Here is a 22702-nt window from a genome sequence, read left to right as displayed (position 1 = left end):
CATGGTCTGGGAATAGGATAGAATAGGAAGGATGAGCGGGAGAAGAACGGATAGTAAGGGCATAAGACACCAGAAGCTGTGACCGCCGAACAGAAAGGGGGGGGATCCCAGCTTCAACCAGGAGACTATCAACAGGGCTAGTAGGGAAGGCACCGGTGGCCAAATGGATACCACGATGGTGGACTGGATCCAGCACGTGCAGCGTGGAAGGAGCAGCTGAACCATAAACCTGACAACCATAGTCCAAACGTGACAGAACTAGAGCACGATAAAGACGGAGGAGGAGGGAACGGTCCGCACCCCAGGAGGAGTGGGCAAGGAAGCGAAGGACATTGAGTTTACGGAAACATCCTACCTTCAGGAGTCTGATATGGGGCAGCCAAGTGAGCTTGTTGTCGAAAAGAAGACCTAGGAAACGAAACTGTGGAACCACAGGCAATCTTTGTGCAGCGAGATAGAGCTCTGGATCAGGGTGGACCGTAGTACGGCAACAGAAGTGGACCACCCGCGATTTTAAAGGAGAGAATTGAAACCCGTGGGAGAGGGTCCATGCAGAGGCACGCCGTATAGCCACCTGGAGCTGCCATTCTGCAGATGGCATCGAGGAGGAACTAACCCAAATGCAGAAATCATCCACATACAGGGCAGGGGCGACCAAGGGACCGACAGAGGCCACAAGTCCATCGATAGCAATGAGGAAAAGAAGGACACTCAAGACAGAACCCTGTGGGATGCCCGTCTCCTGGGTCCGTGGAGAACTAAAAGCAGTACCAACTCGAACTCTGAATGACCGATGGATCAGGAACTGGCGGATAAAAATCGGGAGTGGGCCCCGAAGACCCCACTGATGAAGGGTTAGTAAGATGTGATGGCGCCAGGCCATGTCATAGGCCTTGCGAAGGTCAAAAAACACTGCAACCAAATGGCGGCGCTGGGAAAAAGCCTGCCGAACTGCGGATTCCAAGCGAAGCAAATGATCGATTGGAGATCGTCCCTCTCGAAAGCCACACTGGTAAGGGGACAATAGATCCCGAGATTCGAGGACCCAAGTGAGCCGACGGGCTACCAGCCGTTCAAGTAACTTACAACCAACATTGGTCAAACTAATTGGCCGATAGCTATCAACAGATAGGGGGTTCTGACCAGGCTTAAGGACAGGAACCACAATGCTATCCCTCCACTGAGAAGGGAAGTCACCCTGGAGCCAGATACGGTTAAACACCCGAAGAAGATGGTGCCGTTGTGGAGCACTGAGATGTTGAAGCAGCTGGTTATGAATGGAATCTGGGCCAGGAGCCGTATCATGAGAAGCAGATAGAGCAGAAAGAAATTCCCATTCAGTGAAAGGTTCGTTGTAAGATTCTGACTCACAAGTGGTGAAACATAAGGTGACAGCTTCAGCCTGCTGTTTTTGATGAAGGAAAGCAGCTGGATAGGAGGCCGACGCTGATGCCACTGCAAAATGGGTCGCAAGATGTTCTGCGAGAACTAATGGGTCCGTACAAATGCCATCTGGGAGGTGAAGGCCTGGGAGGGTGGACTGCCGATGGCAACCTTGGAGAGAGCGAAGTGTAGCCCATACCCGTGACAGAGGGACAGTGGAACCAAGGGAAGAAACGAATCGTTCCCAACATATCCGCTTGCTCTGTTTGATTAAATAACGGGCTTTAGCGCGAAGGCGCTTAAAGGTAGAAAGGCTGGCTACAGATGGGTGCCTCTTAAAGTGTTGCAAAGCTCGACGGCGATCACGGATGGCAATGGCAATGGCCGTACTCCACCACGGGACTTGCCGACGACGAAATTGTCCAGATGAGCGCGGGACAGCAAGGTTAGCAGCGCGAACAATCGCGTCAGACACGTCACGTAGGACGTCATCAATACAACCCGACAAAGAGGGAGAAAACTCGACCTGTGCAGTATATAGAGGCCAATCGGCGCGGTGGAAAGACCAACGAGGTAACCTCTCCATCGGGGAGCGGGAAGGGAGCGTGATAAGCAACGGGAAATGGTCACTATCACAAAGGTCGTCGTGTGGCGACCAGTGTAATGAAGGGAGGAGAGAGGGAGAAGAAAGAGAAAGATCAATGGCAGAAAAGGTACCATGACCAGCACTGAAATGAGTAGGGGAGCCATCATTAAGAAGGCATAGGTCGTGGTCTGCAATAAATTGGTCGATAAGAAGACCTCGTCTAGATGGAAAGGCACTGCCCCACAAAGGATGATGAGCATTAAAATCCCCAAGGAGGAGGAAGGGAGGAGGAAGTTGCTGAAGAAGGGTGGTTAAGGCAGCAGGTGTAAGAGTCCTGTCAGGAGGGAGATAAAGATTGCATACTGTGACTGCAGAGTCTAAGTGGACCCTAACAGCAACTGCTTCCAATGTAGTTTGGAGAGGAATCCACGTGCTAGCAATGTCTGTACGGACCAACGTACAAACGCCACCAGAAGCCCGCAAGGGTCCGACCCGATTTCGACAGAAAACACGGAACCCACGGAGGGTCGGTGAGTGAGCATCAGTAAAATGAGATGCCTGGAGAACCACACAAGCTGCTGAGTAGGACGAAAGAAGGGATTTCAATTCCGGAAGGTGACGATAGTAGCCATTACAATTCCATTGGAGAACCACAGAACGATGGTTTAAATGAGGGCTGAACACGCTAAATCCAGTCATACCGCCGGGTCCCCACCCGTCACCGACAAGGAGGGGGCGACATCCATAAACGACAGGTCAGAATCCGGTTGTGAAGCCGGGGAAGGGACCTCCGGTGACACCAGAGGCTCTTTGTCCCGGGACTTATGTTTCTTCTTCTTTTCAGGCTGAGATCGAGGAGGGCTGTGTGGCATAATGGAGCCAGCTGCAGCAAGATCAGGAACAGAAAGAGACCGGGCGACCTGGGGGCCGATAGACCGCGGCTCTCGCGGTCGCCGTGCTGCAGCAGACCTTTGACCTGGAAGGTGCCGGGAAGGGGCATCCCGGGAGAGGCGCCCTTGACCGGCAGACGCCGAAGGAGTGGGACACTTCTCCGGCTGGGGAGGGGGAGCGGCGCCCAGAGGAGAAGGTGTGGGAGCCGCAGGGGAGGGGGGAAGGAGAGGGGTGCGGGACGGGGGTAAGGAAGGGGGAGGAAGGGATGAAGATGTAACTAAGGCGTAACTAGATGTCATGGACACAGGGTGCAATCGTGCATATTTCTTACGGGCCTCTGTGTAGCTTAAACGATCAAGAGACTTATACTCCTGTATCTTTTTTTCTTTCTTATAGACTGGGCAATCTGCTGAACGTGGAGAATGACTACCATGACAATTTACACATACAGGAGGGGGAACACAGGGACTCCCCTCATGGAGTGGACGTCCACAGTCACCACAGAGAGGGTCCTGGGTACAGCGAGAAGACATGTGGCCAAAACGCAAGCACTTAAAACACCGCATAGGAGGTGGGATGTACGGCTTCACATCACAGCGATAGACCATAATCTTAACTTTCTCAGGAAGGGTATCCCCTTCAAAGGCCAGGATAAAGGCACCAGTATCAATACGATTATCTTTAGGACCCTTCTGAACACGCCGAACAAAGTGAACACCCCGCCGTCCGAGATTGTCCCGAAGTTCCTCATCAGTTTGAAGGATGAGGTCTCTGTGAAAAATCACACCTTGTACCATATTTAGAGACTGGTGAGGGGTAATGGACACGGGAATTGTGCCAAGATGGGTACAGGCACGAAGGGCCGCAGATTGGGCAGCCGAAGCAGTTTTTATCAGTAACGAACCCGACCGCATCTTGCTCAGGGAGTCCACTTCGCCGAACTTGTCTTCAATGTGTTCCACAAAGAATAAAGGTTTGACACTGGTGAAAGTATCTCCATCAGTCCTGGTGCAAACTAGATAACGGGGGAAAGGCTTTGCCCCTAGACGACGGGCCTGACCCTCCTCCCAGGGGGTAGCCACGGAAGGGAAGGCCGAAGGGGCAAGAGAAGCAGCACTTGAGGAATCAGTACCACGCAGAGAGACGGCCGCAGAAGAGCGGCCAGAGGTTTGGACCCTTATGCGTTTCATCTGCATAGCGTCCGCCCTGATACCACCCACTCCGATCAGGGGCTCTCCTCACGGGCGCCACCCAGCCACAGCAAGGGCCGTCTGGCACGGCGGCCATTGCCGGGAGTTCCGATGCTCCAGGATGACGAGCAACCACTCCAAAGCATGCATGAGGAGGTCACAGCTCAGGTATCAGAAGTGTGATCCCTGTGTGTTCAGGGGGCTCAACCAAAAGGGTACATAGCGACCCCACCACACGGGCTGGCTACCGTGCTGGCTATGCACCCTAGCATCAGACAACGACGTAGAAGAAAAGGTGGAATATACTAGGAGGGCACACGTCGGAGACACTAGGTAAGGTGCTCTTCCCCAAATGGCTCACACTACGGAAGAGAAATTTTGGAATGGAGGTCAAACCCCAGAGGGGACCAAGGAATGCCGAAAGGAGGAGATGATTACGCAACAAAGCCGGAGTGTAAAACCAACAGAACCAGGAGGATAGCGGGGGCCAACATAAGCAAGGACACCAATAGAGGGAGAGGAGAGGGCGAGGGTAAAGGGGTATGGAGGGGAAAGGAGGGGAAGGGAAAGGAAATGCAGCCCGGGAGAGAAAGAAGGCTGCAATGGCTCGGGGCCCCGTGCTCGCCACGCACGTATCCACAAAAGAGTTGTGGACCCCCTGGGGGGGGGATCTGGCCTTGTAACACTAACCAAAACGGCCTTGCTGTGCTGGTACTGTGAACGGCTGAAAGCAAGGGTACGCTACAGCCATAATTTTTCCCGAGGGCATGCAGCTTTACTGTATCGTTAAACGACGATGGCATCCTCTTGGCTAAAATATTCCGCAGGTAAAATTGTCCCCTATTCGGATCTCCGGGTGGGGACTACTCAAGAGGACATTGTTATCAGGAGAAAGAAAACCGGCGTTCTACAGATCGGAGCGTGGAATGTCAGATTCCTTAATCGGGCAGGTAGGTCAGAAAATTTAAAAAGGGAAATAGATAGGTTAAAGTTAGATATTGTGGGACTTAGTGAAGTTCGGTGGCAGGAGGAACAAGACTTCTGGTCAGGTTAATACAGGGTTATAAATACAAAATCAAATAGGGGTAATTCAGGAGTAGGTTTAATAATGAATAGGAAAATAGGAATGCGGGTAAGCTACTACAAACAGCATAGTGAACGCATTATTGTGGCCAAGATAGATACGAAGCCCATGCCTACCACAGTAGTACAAGTTTATATGCCAACTAGCTCCGCAGACGACGAAGAGATTGATGAAATGTATGATGAGATAAAAGAAATTATTCAGGTAGTGAAGGGAGACGAAAATTTAAAAGTCATGGGTGACTGGGATTCGATAGTAGGAAAAGGGAGAGAAGGAAACGTAGTTGAATATGGACTGGGGAAGAAATGAAAGAGGAAGCCACCAGGTAGAATTTTGCACAGAGCGTAACTTAATCATAGCTAACACTTGGTTCAAGAATCATAAAAGAAGGTTGTATACATGGAAGAAGCCTGGAGACACCGACAGGTTTCAGATAGATTATATAATGGTAAGACAGAGATTTACGAACCAGCTTTTAAATTGTAAGACATTTCCAGGAGCAGATGTGGACTCTGACCACAATCTATTGGTTATGAACTCTAGATTAAAACTGAAGAAACTGCAAAAAGGTGGGAATTTAAGGAGATGGGACCTGGATAAACTGAAAGAACCAGAGGTTGTAGAGAGCTTCAGGGAGAGCATTAGGGAACAACTGACAAGAATGGGGGAAAGAAATACAGTAGAAGAAGAATGGGTAGATTTGAGGGATGAAGTAGTAAAGGCAGCAGGTAGGTAAAAAGACGAGGGCTAGTAGAAATCCTTGGGTAACAGAAGAGATATTGAATTTAATTGATGAAAGGAGAAAATATAAAAATGCAGTAAATGAAGCAGGCAAAAAGGAATACAAATGTCTCAAAAATGAGATTGACAGGAAGTGCAAAATGGCTAAGCAGGGATGGCTAGAGGACAAATGTAAGGATGTAGAGGCCTATCTCACTAGGGGTAAGATAGATACTGTCTACAGGAAAATTAGAGAGACCTTTGAAGAAAGGAGAACCACTTGCAAGAATATCAAGAGCTTTGATGGAAACCCAGTTCTAAGGAAAGAAGGGAAAGCAGAAAGGTGGAAGGAGTATATAGAGGGTCTATACAAGGGTGATGTTCTTAAAGACAATATTATAGAAATGGAAGATGGTGGTGGTGGTGGTTGTTGGGGTGTTTAAGGGGGACTAAACAGCTAAGGTCATCAGTCCCCCATTCCAAAAAAAAAAAAAAGGCGAGACAGAAACGCACAAAACAGGTAAAACCCCAAGGGGAAGGAGACTCCCCCCTAGGCCCTAAAAAAACACAAACGGGGTAACGAACACTACAGACATGAAGACACCAGACAAAAGGAAACAGAACAAAAGAAGATGACCGGAGACTGGTTGACTGACCACGACAACGTAGAAATGGAAGAGAATGTAGACGAAGATGAAATGGGAGATACGATACTGCGTGAAGAGTTTGATAGAGCATGAAAGACCTGAGTCGAAACAAGGCCCCAGGAGTAGACAACATTACATTAGAACTACTGATAGCCTTTGGAGAGTCATCCCTGACAAAACTCTACCATCTGGTGAGCAATATGTATGAGACAGGCAAAATACCCTCAGACTTCAAGAAGAATACAATAATTCCAATCTCAAAGAAAACAGGTGTTGACAGATGTGAAAATTACCGAACTATCAGTTTAATAAGCCACTGCTGCAAAATACTAACACGAATTCTTTACAAACGAATGGAAAAACTGGTAGAAGCCGACTTCAGGGAAGATCAGTTTGGATTCCGTAGAAATATTGGAACACGTGAGGCAATACTGACACTACAACTTATCTTAGAAAATAGATTAAGGAAAGGCAAACCTACGTTTCTAGCATTTGTAGACTTAGAAAAAGCTTTTAACAATGTTGACTGGAATACTCTCTTTCAAATTCTGAAGGTGGCAGGGGTAAAATAAAGGGAGCAAAAGGCTATTTACAATTTGTACAGAAAACAGATGGCTGTTATAAGAGTCGAGGGACATGAAAGGAAAGCAGTGGTTGGGAAGGGAGTGAGACAGGGTTGTAGCCTCTACCCGATGTTATTCAATCTGTATATTGAGCAAGCAGTGAAGGAAACAAAAGAAAAATTTGGAGTTGGAATTAAAACCCTTGGAGAAAAAATAAAAACTTTGAGGTTTGCCGATGACATTGTAATTCTGTCAGAGACAGCAAAGGATCTGGCAGAGCAGCTGAACGGAATCGACATGGTCTTGAAAGGAGGATATAAGATGAACATCAACAAAAGCAAAACGAGGATAATGGAACGTAGTCGAAATAAGTTGGGTGATGCTGAGGGAATTAGATTAGGAAATGAGACACTTAAAGTACTAAGGAGTTTTGCTATTTGGGGAGCAAAATAGTTTAGACAAGAAGAGAATAGAAGCTTTCGAAATGTGGTGCTACAGAAAAATGCTGAAGATTAGATGGGTAGATCACATAACTAATGAGGAGGTATTGAATAGAATTGGAGAGAAGAGAAATTTGTGGCACACCTTGGCTAGAGGAAGGGATTGGTTGGTAGGGCATATTCAGAGGCATCAAGGGATCACCAATTTAGTATTGGAGGGCAGCATGGAGGGTAAAAATCGCAGAGGGAAACCATGAGATGAATACACTAAACAGATTCAGAAGGATGTAGGTTGCAGTAGGTACTGGGTGATGAAGAACCTTGCACAGGATAGAGTAGCATCGAGAGCTGCATCAAACCAGTCTCTGGACTGATGACCACAACAACAACAGCAAACAGTACATAACATAGGGTGACAAGATTAACATCAGTTAAAAACCTGGCGACTGCTCACTGACCTGAGTCACTAAAAATTAAAACACTGTCAGGAAAGGTCTGTTTAACAAAGTACGGACATTGTTTATAGCTGTCAATTCCTCTGAGCAGCAGGAGATTCGAAATCATATCCCATTCTAGCCATTGTTTTAAAGTTGCCATTATAAATGACAGCAGCACACTGAAGAACTGAGAACAGATGCTGAAAGGTTGTGTAAGCAACTGAAACCACACATTCGGTCCTAATTTGATGGGGGTACTACTCGAGAAGCAGTACATGGGAAGCACACTTTAAGGATGTTGGTGAAGGTCTGGGTGAACGAATCTGATTAGCATTCCAACTGGGTAACCCACCTGAGGGCAAGATTCAGAAAATCAACATCCCACGTATGGAAAAAGAATTCAGTAAGTAGGACTGTTAGGAAACTGTTGTACAGTTGTAAGTGAGCAAGAGTTGGTATCGTCAGAACTGAAGAAGTAAGATCTCCACTTTGGTGAGGAGATTGTCTATGAGGCTAGTCTGGAAAGCACCAGTGGCCAGTATTATTCTACAATGATTTGCTGCGATTGATAATTTGAAAGAAAAGGTGCAGTCAATACGAGACTGGTAATCGCAGTCCAGCTGAGACAAGATCTGGTCCCAGTAAATCCAGACTAAAATAGCACAATTCACATCCTGCGAGGAGAAAGTGTTAAGCTTTTGCATACAGTTAGTCTTAAGTTGACAAATACGGGGCAGTCATGTCAGTTTTGTATCAAAGAATAGTTTCAAAAACCAGGACTGTGCATCAATGAGGAAGTGCTGAGTACCCGAGGAGAGTACTGTGTTGGAGTAAACAGTTATACAACAGAAATGCACGACCAGATTTTTGTAAGAGAAAATTGAGAGCAACAGGAAAATGTCAAAGCAAATACCTTTCGGATGGTTTCATAGACATGGAGTTCTGTGAAGGCTACAGAATGGGGCATACACTAAAAATAAATGTCCTCAGTATACAGTGTAGGAATGACTGTGGGTCTGGCAGAAGTCACTAGGCCATTGATGATAATCATGGAGTGTATAACACTTACGCCGGTATTACACTATCAAATTTCTTTGTCAAAGATTTGATCTAACAAGTGATCAAATATTCCGTCCAATATATTTGACAAAGATCTTTGACGTAGTGCTAGAAGGGGTATTACACTGTCATCATATTTTTCGTCAAAGTTCAAGATGGCTGACAACAACAACTTGCTATTAACCGTAACAGTTGCCTGTACCACAATTGCACTGTGTGCACATGCGGAAGAGAAGCGAGGGGGTGAAAAGGGAATACACCTGGGTGAAGCCGTGGGTTTTACGAAGACACGATAAAAGCATTCAACAAAACTTGTTAAGTGAGCTTATAGTGGAGGACGTCAAGTCGTACACCAATTACTTAAGAATGGATGAGCATACATTTCCGTATGTGCTCAGTGAAGTGTATCCTCATATCACAAAGCACAATATTCACTTAAGAACTGCTACATCTAGAGAAGACAGGCTCACTGTAACACTCCCATTCCTTGCTACAGGAGATAGTTAGGTTAGGTCTCCAATCTTCTTAATCTATTTTTGTATTCAGGGTGCCTCACATTGTAAAGCACCTCATCAGCTTTATACATCTCTATTAACTTTGTAGTTGTCGGTACACACCAATTGTATTTACCGGCAATGTTTATAAAAACACTACAGATGACAACACTGCAGCGATGCTAGCGCTCCACATGGTAAAATGTCACATTGCAGTGAACAGAAGACAAGCAACTTCTTTGATCAAATCTACAGCGAGGCCGTAGATTTGATCAAATATTTGACGACATTTGACAAAGTTCTCTATTACACCATCATCAAATTTCTTTGGCAAAGATATTTGACAAAAATATTGGACAAAGAAATTTGATAGTGTAATACCGGCCTTAGAAAGGAGCCCTAAGTGGGGCCATGGGGAGTTGAGCAACATATCAACTCTAAACTGAAGTAATGGGAGGGATAAAAAGCTTTAGGAAGCATCAAAAGCCCCACTCTTAGAGCAAAAATAAAATGTGATGGTGCCAACCTGTGCTGATCCCTCACACACGTAAAAAAAATTGCAGTGAAATGATCGCATTCAGAAAAATCCCATCAGATTGCTAATTTCAGCTTAACCGAATAGTCAGTTATGAATCGTCTCGCCACATTGATCAGGGAGTGAAATGCCCCACAATATGAGACCCAGCACAATCCCCAGACTACTATTCATTCAAGCATTTTGTGGAGCAACAGTGGTAAGAGTAATCAGTCAGTAGCTGTTGATGGACATAGGATGACACCTCTCATTGGTAGTGGGGGTAATTTGTGGACTGTGCAGCACTGAGAAACAACTGGTATGATGACACTGTCTCTCCACTGAGAATGTGAAACGCATAGCTAAACATTTTTGTCAGACGAGTGAATGGCCATCAAGTAATTCATGAAATGTATGACTAACCAGGTGTCTACACAATTAACTGTCAGCAATGTGAAAAGTTTCACCACACGCCAACTTGGGAAGAAACTGAAAAAAAGGTTCCACGAGTATAAAGTCTCTCAATAGGTACCATTGATGAAAATAAGAAATTAGTTTTAAAGAGCAAAACAACATCACACTGATGTCTTTGTACTTTATTCCACTCTTCCTCTGCACTCTGAACATCTCTTGCCAGATAACATTATCAAATGCCTTTTCTATGTCTACAAAGGCAATATAAGTTTATTTTTCTGTAATTGCTTTTCGATATCAAGTCTCAGTGCCAGAATCGCCTCTCTTGTTCCCAATCCGCTTCTGAAACCAAACTGATCTTCACTCAACATATCCTCCACCTTCTCTTCAATTCTCTTCAGAACTATTTTTATGAGAATTTTTGTACTGTTTGCGTTTTGTACCTGCCGCCTTCTTTAGTATAGGAACAATGATACATTTCTGGAAGTTGGTCAGCATCTCTCCTGTGTTGTAGATGGACCTAATAAATTTAAGCACCATCATTTTCATGCTGTCACCAGCTTTTTTTATTACGAGGGTCACTCCATAAGAAATGCACACTATTTTTTTAATCCTTCTTTTGTTCTACATGTTTGAAAGTTTTACAGTGTGTAGATACATCCTTTAGGAACAATATTTTCATTTCTCCACATAATTTCCATCCCTCTCAACTGCGCCATCTTGGAACCAGTGCCTGTATACCAGCACAGTAAAATTCTGGACCAACTTGTTGGAGCCACTGTTTGGCAGCGTGCGCAAGGGAGTCATCACCTTCAGACCTTGTTCCACGAAGAGAGTTTTTCAGTTTCCCAAAGAGAGGGTAGTCACATGGAGCCAGGTCAGGACTTTCAGACGGGTGTTTCAGTGTTGTCCATTCGAGTTTTGTGATAGCTTCCATGGTTTTTTGACTGACATGTGACCGTGCATTGTGGTGCAACAGCAAAACATCCTGCTTTTGCTGATGTGGTCAAGCACGACTCAGTCGAGCTTGAAGTTTCTTCAGTGTCGTCACATATGCATCAGAATTTATGGTGGTTCCACTTGGCATGATGTCCACAAGCCAGAGTCTTTCGGAATCGAAAAACACTGTAGCCATAACTTTTCCAGCAGAAGGTGTGGTTTTGAATTTTTTTTTCTTGGGTGAATCTGCATGATGCCACTCCATTAATTGCCTCTTCGTCTCTGGTGAAAAATGATGGAGCTGTGTTCCATCACCTGTCACAATTCTTCCAAGAAATTCATCTCCACCATTCTCGTACTGTTCCAAAAGTTCGCTTGTTTCTTTGTGAGCCACTGCCAACATCCTGGGAACCCACCTAGCACAAACCTTTTTTAATGCCAACACTTTCAGTATTCTTCAAACACTTCCTTCCCCTATCCCAACATAGCATGACAATTCGTACACTGTGCTGCGTCTGTCAGCAGTCACCAACTCGTTAACACTCTGCACATTGTCTGGAGTGTGTGCAGTACGAGGCCTGCCACTGCGAGGACAATCCTCAATATTGCCGAGCCCGCTTTCATCACGTAACCTACTTGCCCACCGACTAACTGTAATGCGATCGACAGCAGCATCTCCATACACCTTTTTCAACCTCTTGTAGATGTTTCCCACTGTCTCGTTTTCACAGCACAGGAATTCTATGACAGCATGTTGCTTCTGATGAACATCAAGTGTAGCAGCCATCTTGAAGACATGCTGTGACGGCGCCACTCATGGGAACAGGTTGAACTAAGTTTGAAAACAAGCGGGAAGGATAAATCTACACACTGTAAAACTTTCACACATGCAGAATGAGAACTGTATTTTTACAAAAATAGTGTGCATTTCTTTTGGAGTGACCCTCGTAGTTCTGCAGGGATGTCAACAATACCCGTTGCTTTGTTGTCCCGTAGTTCTTTTAGAGCTCTGTCAAATTGTTCTTGCAGAATGTCATCTTCGTCTACTTCTTGTTCTCTTCCTATTACTTCCTCCAAAAGAGGTGTTCCAGCATACAACTCTTATGTATTCGTCCCATCGCTTCACCATGCCTTTACTGAACAGCATTTTCCCCTCTTTCTTTTCTATTGTGCCTGAGAGTGTAGTTTTACGTTTGTTAAAAAATTGATTTGCTGTTCTGTAGGTTAAATCAGTTCTTCCGTTTAGCATATTTTCTTCCATTTCTCTGCACATTTCTTAAAGAAAATTTTCTTTTGCTTTCCTAGCTTCTCTATTAACTAAATTCCTTAGTCTTCTGTATTCAGCTTTTCTTTGTTCATCAGTTGCATTTTTGTAAAATCTCCTGTTTTCTATAATCTCAATAATATCTGCTGTAATCCATTTCCTCTTGTTTTTGGGTTCAGTTCTACCAACTATCTTTTCTGCTACTTTGTATATACCAGTTTTAATTTGATCACAGTCTTCATTTATTCCACCATGTTGAAAATTCTTAGTTAGGTTGTCTGTTTCATGAGCATAGCGCTTTGCCAGTCCCTCAGTTTTCAGTTTTTCTAGTTCCCATTTAAGTTTTACTGGCTTCTTCTTTAAACATTTGAATCTCAGTGAACTTTTCATCAGGACCAAGTTATGATCACTGCCTATGTCTGCAGATGGATAGCTCCTGCAATCTATTATCTGGTTCCTACAAACATACATACATACAATGTATCCATACATTAAGTATCATTTTTTCTTACACCTTTTTTCATACACTTCATTCTTAAAATCTCTCTTCCACTTCCTTGTTTTACTCCTTAATGACACTACATACAGGGTGTACATAAAGTCCGAGAACACTTTCAATTGTTTACTGTACAAGAACCAAACACTGTATAGATATCATACATATGTCATTTTGACGAGAAACTACAAACGCCTTTCTTTTCCATGTATACTGCCACAGCTTACTTCGGCAATTTGCCGAAAGTCAGTGCTAGTCACAAACACGGCGAGTTCAGGTGAGGAACAAGCTTTCGGTATGTTGGAGTTCAACGAAGAACAAGTGTGTTACAGCTGTTCAGTGCATGTTTAGAACCAAGTACGGTAAGAAGCCACCAACAAGAAAGGCCATTTACCCCTGACAGAACACATTCGTTACGATGGGTTGATTGTGCCCAGCAAAGAAAAACGGACGGAATGGCAAGAATTCGAATACCGTATTGACGTCTGCCGGGTCACTCATGGTTCACGTATCAAATGTTTGTAAAAAAAAAAAAAACTTTCAGAGTTTCTCTTCAAAATGCAATATGTATGACATCTGTACAACGTTTAGTTCTTGTGCAATATATAAGTGAAAGTGTTCCCTGACTTTATGTACACCATGTACTTTTGATGGTCCTCCCTCTCAGTATACATACATATTTTATTTTTATTATTCTACAGGTCTCTGGTGTACAACAAAAATGTAGCATTCACTTCTTGTTTTTACTGTAATGTACATCACAAGAAGTTGGGCTTTTATTGTAAATCTGCTGATTTGTATTCAGAAAATCCAAGATTTGTGTCATTAGGCATGGTCCAGAAGGTATCTCAACGAATAATGTGCCATACATTTCTCTGACAGATACTACACTGTCAAATTATTATTGTGCATCATCTGAATGGACTGTTATCACTTGCATATACACATACCAATACATGAACTCCTATCTGCTCTACACAATACATAAATTTGGCACTTACTTATTCTTCATAGATATTCTTTTAAGGTTTTTGATTACCAAACCCTCCAACATTGGATATTGCCTAATATTTGTTGGAAAAGTCCGAAGTAGCCTCAGATCTATGCTGCTCATAATGTGTTTGGAGTTGACATGCCAACAAATACATATCTTATTTGACAATTATCAACCTAAATTAGATGCAACTTTCTACTACCTTCTTAAATATCCCAGTGATGGATTATTCAGTGCCATATGGCTACATTATGTTTCTCAAAAGAAAAATAGCCTGGTTATCATTACTGTTAAACACACTTGCCACTAGCGGTTCTTAAAGCCAAATTTGGTCACTCACGTTGTCCTTTCGTTGGTCATATTTCTGTGACATAAATATTACAGCTAGAACTGGTTTTCAAAATAAACACTAACTGATATGACAATAAAATATAATGCGGTCCTTTATCGGTAATTGTTCTCTTATGCAATGGCTGATTAATGTAACTAGAATGTAAAGGAATGGTAGCTGACTGTTTGTACGTATTTTAAGCAATGTTTCCTAACATACCATATGTTACGAGCACCATTTACATTACGTTTATGAAGTGACTGATGTTTGTTTCTACAAACCTTATACATTATTATGCTATGATCACGCTACTGTTTAGCATTTATATATTACAGATTTCTGTACCTTCTTGCTTCGCAGTATAGATGTGCCTAAATATTTGTAACGGCAATTACATTTTTCACTTTTGACTTTACAAAAGAAATTACCAAAGAAGTTCACCAGAGATAATCTGGTCTCCTGCTAATGGCAGTTACTCACGAGCAGTACACTTGGTGTCATAGAATGAAAAGGTTTAGTGAAGGTCTTTGACCAACTCTTCAGTATTTGTGCCATGATAGTACCTATATCTCCAGCCTTCTCATATACTGCCGTCATTAAAGAGTGCACCTACTACACCTGAGATGTCTCCACTGTCAAATAACGACATGCCTTGTAAATATTCACGTTTGTTTTGTATCTCTGTAATTTCTTAACATATTTTGTATACCATATTTATCTATGATTGTATCTTTGGATAGATATCACATGATGATGGTCTAAGACCAAAACTGGTTGATACTGATAGTTGAAGACACTAAGTAGATGAAACTGTTGGTAGCATTTAAGTGCTTGACCTTCAGATTAGGAATTGCCTCAGGACCTGTGGTAATAAGAGATGAGTCAAGACCCTGAAGCAATTCCCAGTCAGTGAAAGATCAATGATGTGAAGGTTCATCACACAATTCACAAAAGGTGAAACTCAAGTGTTGGTGTTAATGCAAAACACAATTTTGAAAACACTATTACAGATATTGGCACAATAATTTGTATAGAAAACATCATTCGTCTCTGGCACACAGTCCTTTGCAGGTGGCTCTGGTACAAGGTGGGATCTGGTGCATAGTATGGTGAAAGTGGGCAAAGGTGCGGGTCAAAGAGGCGGTCAGAAACACATTAGAAGAATGACGGGAGAGGATGGGTATGGGACAGGGGTGGCAAAGAGGAGGGAGAGGGTACAGAGGGTGGGTTGAGATGAAGTATGGCAAGGGTACGGGGGAGGGTGGTTGGGTTGGTGGAAACGAGGACAGAGACACAGTGAGCTGGCAGAATCAAAGAGATGAGGGCATGACTACAGTGCAAGAGGAAGCGTGAAGACAAGGGTGTCGGTACGAGAGCCAAGAGGAAGGCACATATACTGGGGCAGGAAGTGATAGCCCATGGCCCACGTAGGAAGGAACTTTGTATGCTGGTAAATGGGGTGGGGGAGACACAGTAAATGAGTTGGGGTCAGGTAGCTACAATACTGTTCAGGGGTTCAGGAGAGAGAGAGAGAGAGAGAGAGAGAGAGAGAGAGAGAGAGAGAGAGAGAGAGAGAGAGAGTGTGGGAGGGCCACAGGCGTGGCAGTGGGGGAGAGCCACAGGCGCTGCCATGCCTTTTGGGAGGGTTACCAGCATTGCCACAGGGGCGGGGCGAGGACCTGCCGCACTAGTGTGAGGAGGGAGGGCCACCCAACAGAGGCGTGGTCAGGGGCATGCGGTAAGGGGGAAGGTAAGAACCAGTCTCTGTGGGAAAGTGCTGACACTGATCTTCAGACAGGGGAAGGTTGGGGGGGGGGGGGGGGGGAGGGGCGGGGAGGGGGGCAAAGCCGGTCTCTGAATAATGACATGCGAGGTGGGAGTCCATTCTAGGATCTCTAGGGGTATGGTAGGTGAGTGTAATGGTCTCCAGAGAAAGGAGCGCGAAGGGGACAGAGCAATGACCAGAGCCGGGGAGGGAGAGGTGCGGAGAGCCGGGGAGGGCGGGGAGAGGGGCGAAGGGGGGCAGGAACCGGGGAGAGAGGGGAGCGAAGGGGGGCGGGAAGAGAGGGAGGGAGGGAGGGGAGCGAAGGGAGGCGGGAGCCGGTGACGAAGGGGAGCGAAGGGGGGCAGCAGCCGGGGAGAGAGGGAGGGAGGGATGGGGTTGAAGGGCGCCGAGAGGAGGGGGGCGGGAGCCGGGGAGGGAGAGAGGAGGCGGGAGCTAGGGAGGGGCGCGAAGGGGGGGGAGACGGGGAGGGAGGGGCGCGAAGGGGGGGAGAGGGGCGCGAAAGGGGGCGGGGCGCTGTGGGGCGCCAAAGGGGGCGGGGCGCTGTGGGGCGCGAAAGGGGGGGGGCGGGGCGCTGTGGGGCGCCAAAGGGGGGGGGCGGTGTGGGGCGCCAAAGGGGGGGGGGCGGTGTGGGGCGCCAAAGGGGGGGGGCGGTGTGGGGCGCCAAAGGGGGGGGGCGGTGTGGGGCGCCAAAGGGGGGGGGGCGGTGTGGGGCGCCAAAGGGGGGGGGGCGGTGTGGGGCGCCAAAGGGGGGGGGCGGTGTGGGGCGACAAAGGGGGGGGGGCGGTGTGGGGCGACAAAGGGGGGGGCGGTGTGGGGCGCCAAAGGGGGGGTGGGGTGGTGAGGGGCGCCAAAGGGGGGGTGGGGTGGTGAGGGGCGCGAAAGGGGGGGGAGGCGGTGAGGGGCGCGAAAGGGGGGGGGAGGCGGTGAGGGGCGCGAAAGGGGGGGGGAGGCGGTGAGGGGCGCGAAAGGGGGGGAGGCGGTGAGGGGCGCGAAAGGGGGGGGAGGCGGTGAGGGGCGCGAAAGGGGGGGGAGGCGGTGAGGGGCGCGAAAGGGGGGGGAGGCGGTGAGGGGCGCGAAAGGGGGGGGAGGCGGTGAGGGGCGCGAAAGGGGGGGGAGGCGGTGAGGGGCGCGAAAGGGGGGGGAGGCGGTGAGGGGCGCGAAAGGGGGGGGAGGCGGTGAGGGGCGCGAAAGGGGGGGGAGGCGGTGAGGGGCGTGAAAGGGGGGGAGGCGGTGAGGGGCGCGAAAGGGGGGGGAGGCGGTGAGGGGCGCGAAAGGGGGGGGAGGCGGTGAGGGGCGCGAAAGGGGGGGGAGGCGGTGAGGGGCGCGAAAGGGGGGGAGGCGGTGAGGGGCGCGAAAGGGGGGGGAGGCGGTGAGGGGCGCGAAAGGGGGGGTGAGGGGCGCGATGGGGGGATCGGGTGGAGGGGCGCGAGCCGGGGAGGGGGCGCGGAGGGGGGGCGGGAGGCGGGAGCCGGGGAGGGGCGCGAAGGGGGGCGGGAGCCGGGGAGGCGCGCGAAGGGGGGCGGGAGCCGGGGAGGCGCGCGAAGGGGGGCGGGAGCCGGGGAGGCGCGCGAAGGGGGGCGGGAGCCGGGGAGGCGCGCGAAGGGGGGCGGGAGCCGGGGAGGCGCGCGAAGGGGGGCGGGAGCCGGGGAGGCGCGCGAAGGGGGGCGGGAGCCGGGGAGGCGCGCGAAGGGGGGCGGGAGCCGGGAGGCGCGCGAAGGGGGGCGGGAGCCGGGGGGGCGCGCGAAGGGGGGCGGGAGCCGGGGAGGCGCGCGAAGGGGGGCGGGAGCCGGGGAGGCGCGCGAAGGGGGGCGGGAGCCGGGGAGGCGCGCGAAGGGGGGCGGGAGCCGGGGAGGCGCGCGAAGGGGGGCGGGAGCCGGGGAGGCGCGCGAAGGGGGGCGGGAGCCGGGGAGGCGCGCGAAGGGGGGCGGGAGCCGGGGAGGCGCGCGAAGGGGGGCGGGAGCCGGGGAGGCGCGCGAAGGGGGGCGGGAGCCAGGGAGGCGCGCGAAGGGGGGGCGGGAGCCGGGGAGGCGCGCGAAGGGGGGCGGGAGCTGGGGAGGGGCGCGAAGGGGGGGGCACGAAGTCGGCAAAGGAGAATTGGAGGCATGGCGGAAAGGGGCAGTTGGAGGAAATGGAGGCAGGGTGGAAAGGGACAGTCGAAGGAAATTGAGGCAGGGAAACTGGAGGAAATCGAGGCAGAGGAACTGGAGGAAATCGAGGCAGGGGGAAAGGAAAAGTAGTAATGGAGGAGGGTGAGAAGAGGAGATTGGGACTTTATGGGAAGAGGTTAGTGGGAAGTGGACAAAACGGAGTTGAACTGTACTGAGGGGTAAAGGCTGTGAGTTTGATGTGTGGATGGAAAGGGGAAAGATATAAGTGGAGATAGAAAGTGGACAAATATATGTGGGTGTGGAAAACAAAGGGGATAAGGGTGAGAGGGAGGGCGTGATGAAGGCAAGAGTGCGGTGAGAGGGGGAGGGGGGAATATTAAAGGTGGTTTTCTTTTACACACACACACACACACACACACACACACACACACACACACACACACACACAAAAGAGAGAGGGGGGGGGGAGAGAGAGAGAGAGAGAGAGAGAGAGAGAGAGAGAGAGAGAGAGAGAGAGAGAGAGAGAGAGAGAGAGGGAGGGGGGGGCTGGGAGAGAGAGGGAGACCTAGGAAGAGATGGATGAAAATAGGCAGGTATGAGGGAGATGCAGATACTGGCGGAGGAAGAAGGAAAGGAGGGGTGAGGGTTGAGACAGATGGAGGGTGGGAGTGAAGTGAGGATCCTTGTTAGCTGAAGAGGCATGTGGAGGGGGGAATTCTGGCAGGAGAGGTGAGTGAAGGAGAAGCGGATGGGGGCAGGTGGTGATGGAAGTGAATAGGGTGAGGGGAGGTGGATTGTGGCAGGGGTGAGGGTAGGCAGAAGTGGCAGGAGCAGCAGCATGTTCAAGGGTTTGCGGATGGGGGAGTGAGAGGAGATAGAGAACAGAGAAAAAGAGTATGATGTAGCACGTGGGGGGGGGGGGGGTTTATAATGAGGGGTTGCAGCATGGGGGATGGGGGAGTGAGAGGCGGCAGCATGGAGGTTGTGTGAAATTGCAGGTGAGGAAGAGAGTGACGATGGCGGTGGGATGGGTTAGGGTGTGGCGAATGAAGGCGGCGGGAGAAAGAGGTCATTGGTGTGGGGAAAGGATAAAGGAATGTAAGCTGAGGAGGTGAGATGAATATAGTTGTGGGGAGAGATAAGAGAGGTGGATTAAGGGGGCAGGGGAGAGAGATATGAATGCTATGGTAGAGAAACAGGTAAAGAGAGTGTTGAGAAATGTGCACAAGGGTGGGAGGGGGGAGTGGAGAGAGCGGTGGAGTAGGGAGAGAGATGGGGGAGGTTTTATAAAAGGGAAAAGAAAGGGATAGGATCTACAAATAAATGTGGGGGAGACAGTTAAACAGATAAAGGTGGGGAGTGGGTACAGGCAGGGAGAGGGGGCACTGGTAATGACGGGAAGTGTTACACGGATAAACAGTGTAGATGGTGCGATACCAACATTTGCACAGGACTTTAATAAGATCATAGCCCACATCAGCATGTCTGTGTTTTTGTCTTCTGAAGATTTCTTTGTGCTGGCACTTTTCCCACACGCTATGAAGAGGGAAAGGGAGCATTGGAAACGGATGGGTGGATGTGGAATTAAGTATAACAGATTTAGAGATCCAGAGACACGGGTAATGGAATCATCAATCTACAATCAAGTGTTTTGAAACAAAAGAATAGTTTCCTAAAATATATACGAATGCTACATTACAAAAAAATATGAGTGCCATCAAATACTGAAAAATTTTATTTGGTGCATTTACAATTCTCTTCTCATGTCGTTTTTTATGTTTAGACTCACATAATTGTGGAAGCTATAACGCAACAAGAATATATAAGTATTGTTTTCCAATTATTCCACAGCTTCATGTATACATGTCAATTTCTTTCTCACATCAGATCAATAGAAATTTGCACAATTTCTAGTTGACAACAACGGTTGAAGGAAGCTATGGTGGTTTACTTATCCAGTGTCATATCGTAATAGACAGGAACTTAAACTGTTATGCTATAAACAAACGACATGAGGATCAATCCGCTTTCCTAACTTGCCTTTCGCTGTCTCAACAATAAAAAAATTATACGGTAACACTATCAACAATAAGTTATACTCCATGATCACGCGCCTTTTCTCCGTTATTGTTGTGGCCGAAAAATTAAATGGCATTTTTGAAACCACTGCTACTAAATAATAAACTTATGCGGAACTGAACAATTAAATGGTATTGAACATTCTCGATGATTACTGCGAAGACTGATCCTTCTCGTACAGTTCGTCTAGGCTGAAATATTGTTTTTGCGATAGGCCTACGTATGAAAAAAAACTCTCAGTTGCTACAGTTCCTCCCCATATATTTGCCAATGAGCATTTTTGAAAGCTACTCGACTCCACATCCTAAAAAAAAAACCTTTCAGGCAGCTAATACATTTATCGCCTTTACCTCTCGTCAATTCTCGTAAAGAAATTAATCCAGTAACCCTCGTTCTTAAAATTTGTATATCATGACGGCACAGCAAACACTATATTAGCTTATAATAGCGCCTTTCCGTCGTGCGTGCCTTTAAGAAAGTCCAAAATGGGTGACAGCCTGTCCCTACAACAATAATTTGAATCAGTTTTGCTCCTCCATCAACAGCCTGATAACTCAAATATGTCTGCCTCTGCTACTACACTTCGCGATTGCTGACTACTATGCCGGACAGACAACTAGAACACAGCATCTGGTTTCAGTGGTCCACCGTCGCTCACATGCGCTAGCGCATCCATTTCTTCGTAGGGCACTTCGTCTCAATGCCATTCCCTAGCCACCGCGACTTCCAACCGCATCTCTAATAATGTAAATAATCGATTCGTAAAAATATACAAAGATCACAACTTGTTTTGTTTTTTCCTGTGATCACGCCCACTTTCGAGTACAGGAGTTTCACTTACATGCTATTCTTTCCTGCTACGCCAATTAGTTTCGTCCTACGCACACCCTTCCAATTTTTTATCCGTAGCACATGTTCTTACAACATATTTCGCCAAAAATAACTTTTTCTTCATTTTAATTCTGTACTTGAAACGTTCGGTCTGTTACGTTCCCGGCTGGTACCTGGCTGTAAAAGCATTACACACCTCGATATAAGGTGTAAAGAAACAAAGGCTCTACCATACACTATTCCAATAAGGCAATTATTAAGTTTGATTATGTATCAACTTATTTCCGGAGCATTCAGAAAGTTTTAAATTTTTCGCACTGTATTCCCACAACATGTAAACAAAAATATTCATGACAATGTTTACATACAACTTTACCGCGTCTTGACATTTTGGTTTCATTATATCTTGATTTCGGAAATTAAGTTTATACTCGCTTTTCTTTTTGATTCAAATGCTACTAGTATTGCCTCAAACTCGTTCGAATTTTTGGACATTCTCAAATTCCTACTGCGACTGCCGCTTACTTAACAACAGGCACATATTTCAATTAGCATTAAAGTAATCTTATTTCTATGCAAATCTCTCGTCAATAATAGTATTTTTCCTATGAATCCATTACTTTCAGCCTCGAACTGAAACGCAACGCCATTCTCGCAGCTGGTGTAAAATCAGATCGATGTACGTTGCAGATTATTACCAAAAACACTAAATTATAGATCCACTTTTCTTAAACAACAGGAAGCAGAGGCTGTCAATCTTTACTGCATTAAGAATTACACTAAATGCTGAAAACGCGAAGTTCCAATGACACTTCTCCTGGTGTCACTTTTCTTTATCTATTATTAAAGCGTAAACTTTCCTATTCCTTTCAAATATGGCGTCTGGTCGCCAGAGCATTCGTAGTGTATTATTACGAACAGCAGGCGACATATCAAACTCTCAAAAGAAGGCCGAACAGACGCATACTACATGAGATGGCATCACACCTTCACGTCAGAAAACTATAGTTTTATAAAAAAGAATGACAACAAATTTGCCTAACACCTCATTTTAGATAATAGCAAGGACACATCATCACTCTGACGTCTTGGCTTCGAGGAACACGACCATTTTCAGTGATAACTCACCTCTGCGGAACGGAGCAAATCCCTGTAGTTGAACTCAGGACATGCTTCTTCCGTCGACTCCCCAAGTGTAATTGTAAAACGTACTGTTTTGGAAACTTCTTTCACTTTTTTCTCCTTTTTATTAGTACCGATAGACGTCAAAGTACCCTGTTTCTGTTCTGACATTATACACTAGCTATAGCGGCATCGCGGACAGAAGTATCTCCAGTTTAACGCCAACATATTTAAACAACATGCAAGCACAACGCCATCTTGTACTCAACTGTTAAAATGTGCGCGGTAGTATGGTGCGCAGTAAACATTACGTTGCATTATGGGTAAAAC

At 47.2% G+C, this 22702-nt stretch overlaps 1 protein-coding gene across 3 annotated transcripts in view; it reads right to left on the bottom strand.

Moving 5' to 3' along the window:
* LOC124621835 (ubinuclein-1) overlaps window positions 1-22625 on the bottom strand; it is a 352960-nt gene extending 330335 nt beyond the window's left edge. For all 3 annotated transcript variants that reach the window (XM_047147277.1, XM_047147276.1, XM_047147278.1), the window contains exon 1: window positions 22379-22625. In XM_047147277.1, the coding sequence (XP_047003233.1) occupies window positions 22379-22543 (165 nt within the window). In that variant the 5' untranslated portion in view covers window positions 22544-22625. The remainder of the gene's footprint in view (window positions 1-22378) is intronic.
* Window positions 22626-22702: the final 77 nt, after the last annotated feature.

Source organism: Schistocerca americana, chromosome 7, assembly GCF_021461395.2.
Source record: "Schistocerca americana isolate TAMUIC-IGC-003095 chromosome 7, iqSchAmer2.1, whole genome shotgun sequence".
Lineage (NCBI taxonomy): Eukaryota > Metazoa > Arthropoda > Insecta > Orthoptera > Acrididae > Schistocerca > Schistocerca americana.
Note: the sequence above shows the minus strand (reverse complement) of the source record. Positions and strands in the feature narration are given on the sequence as shown.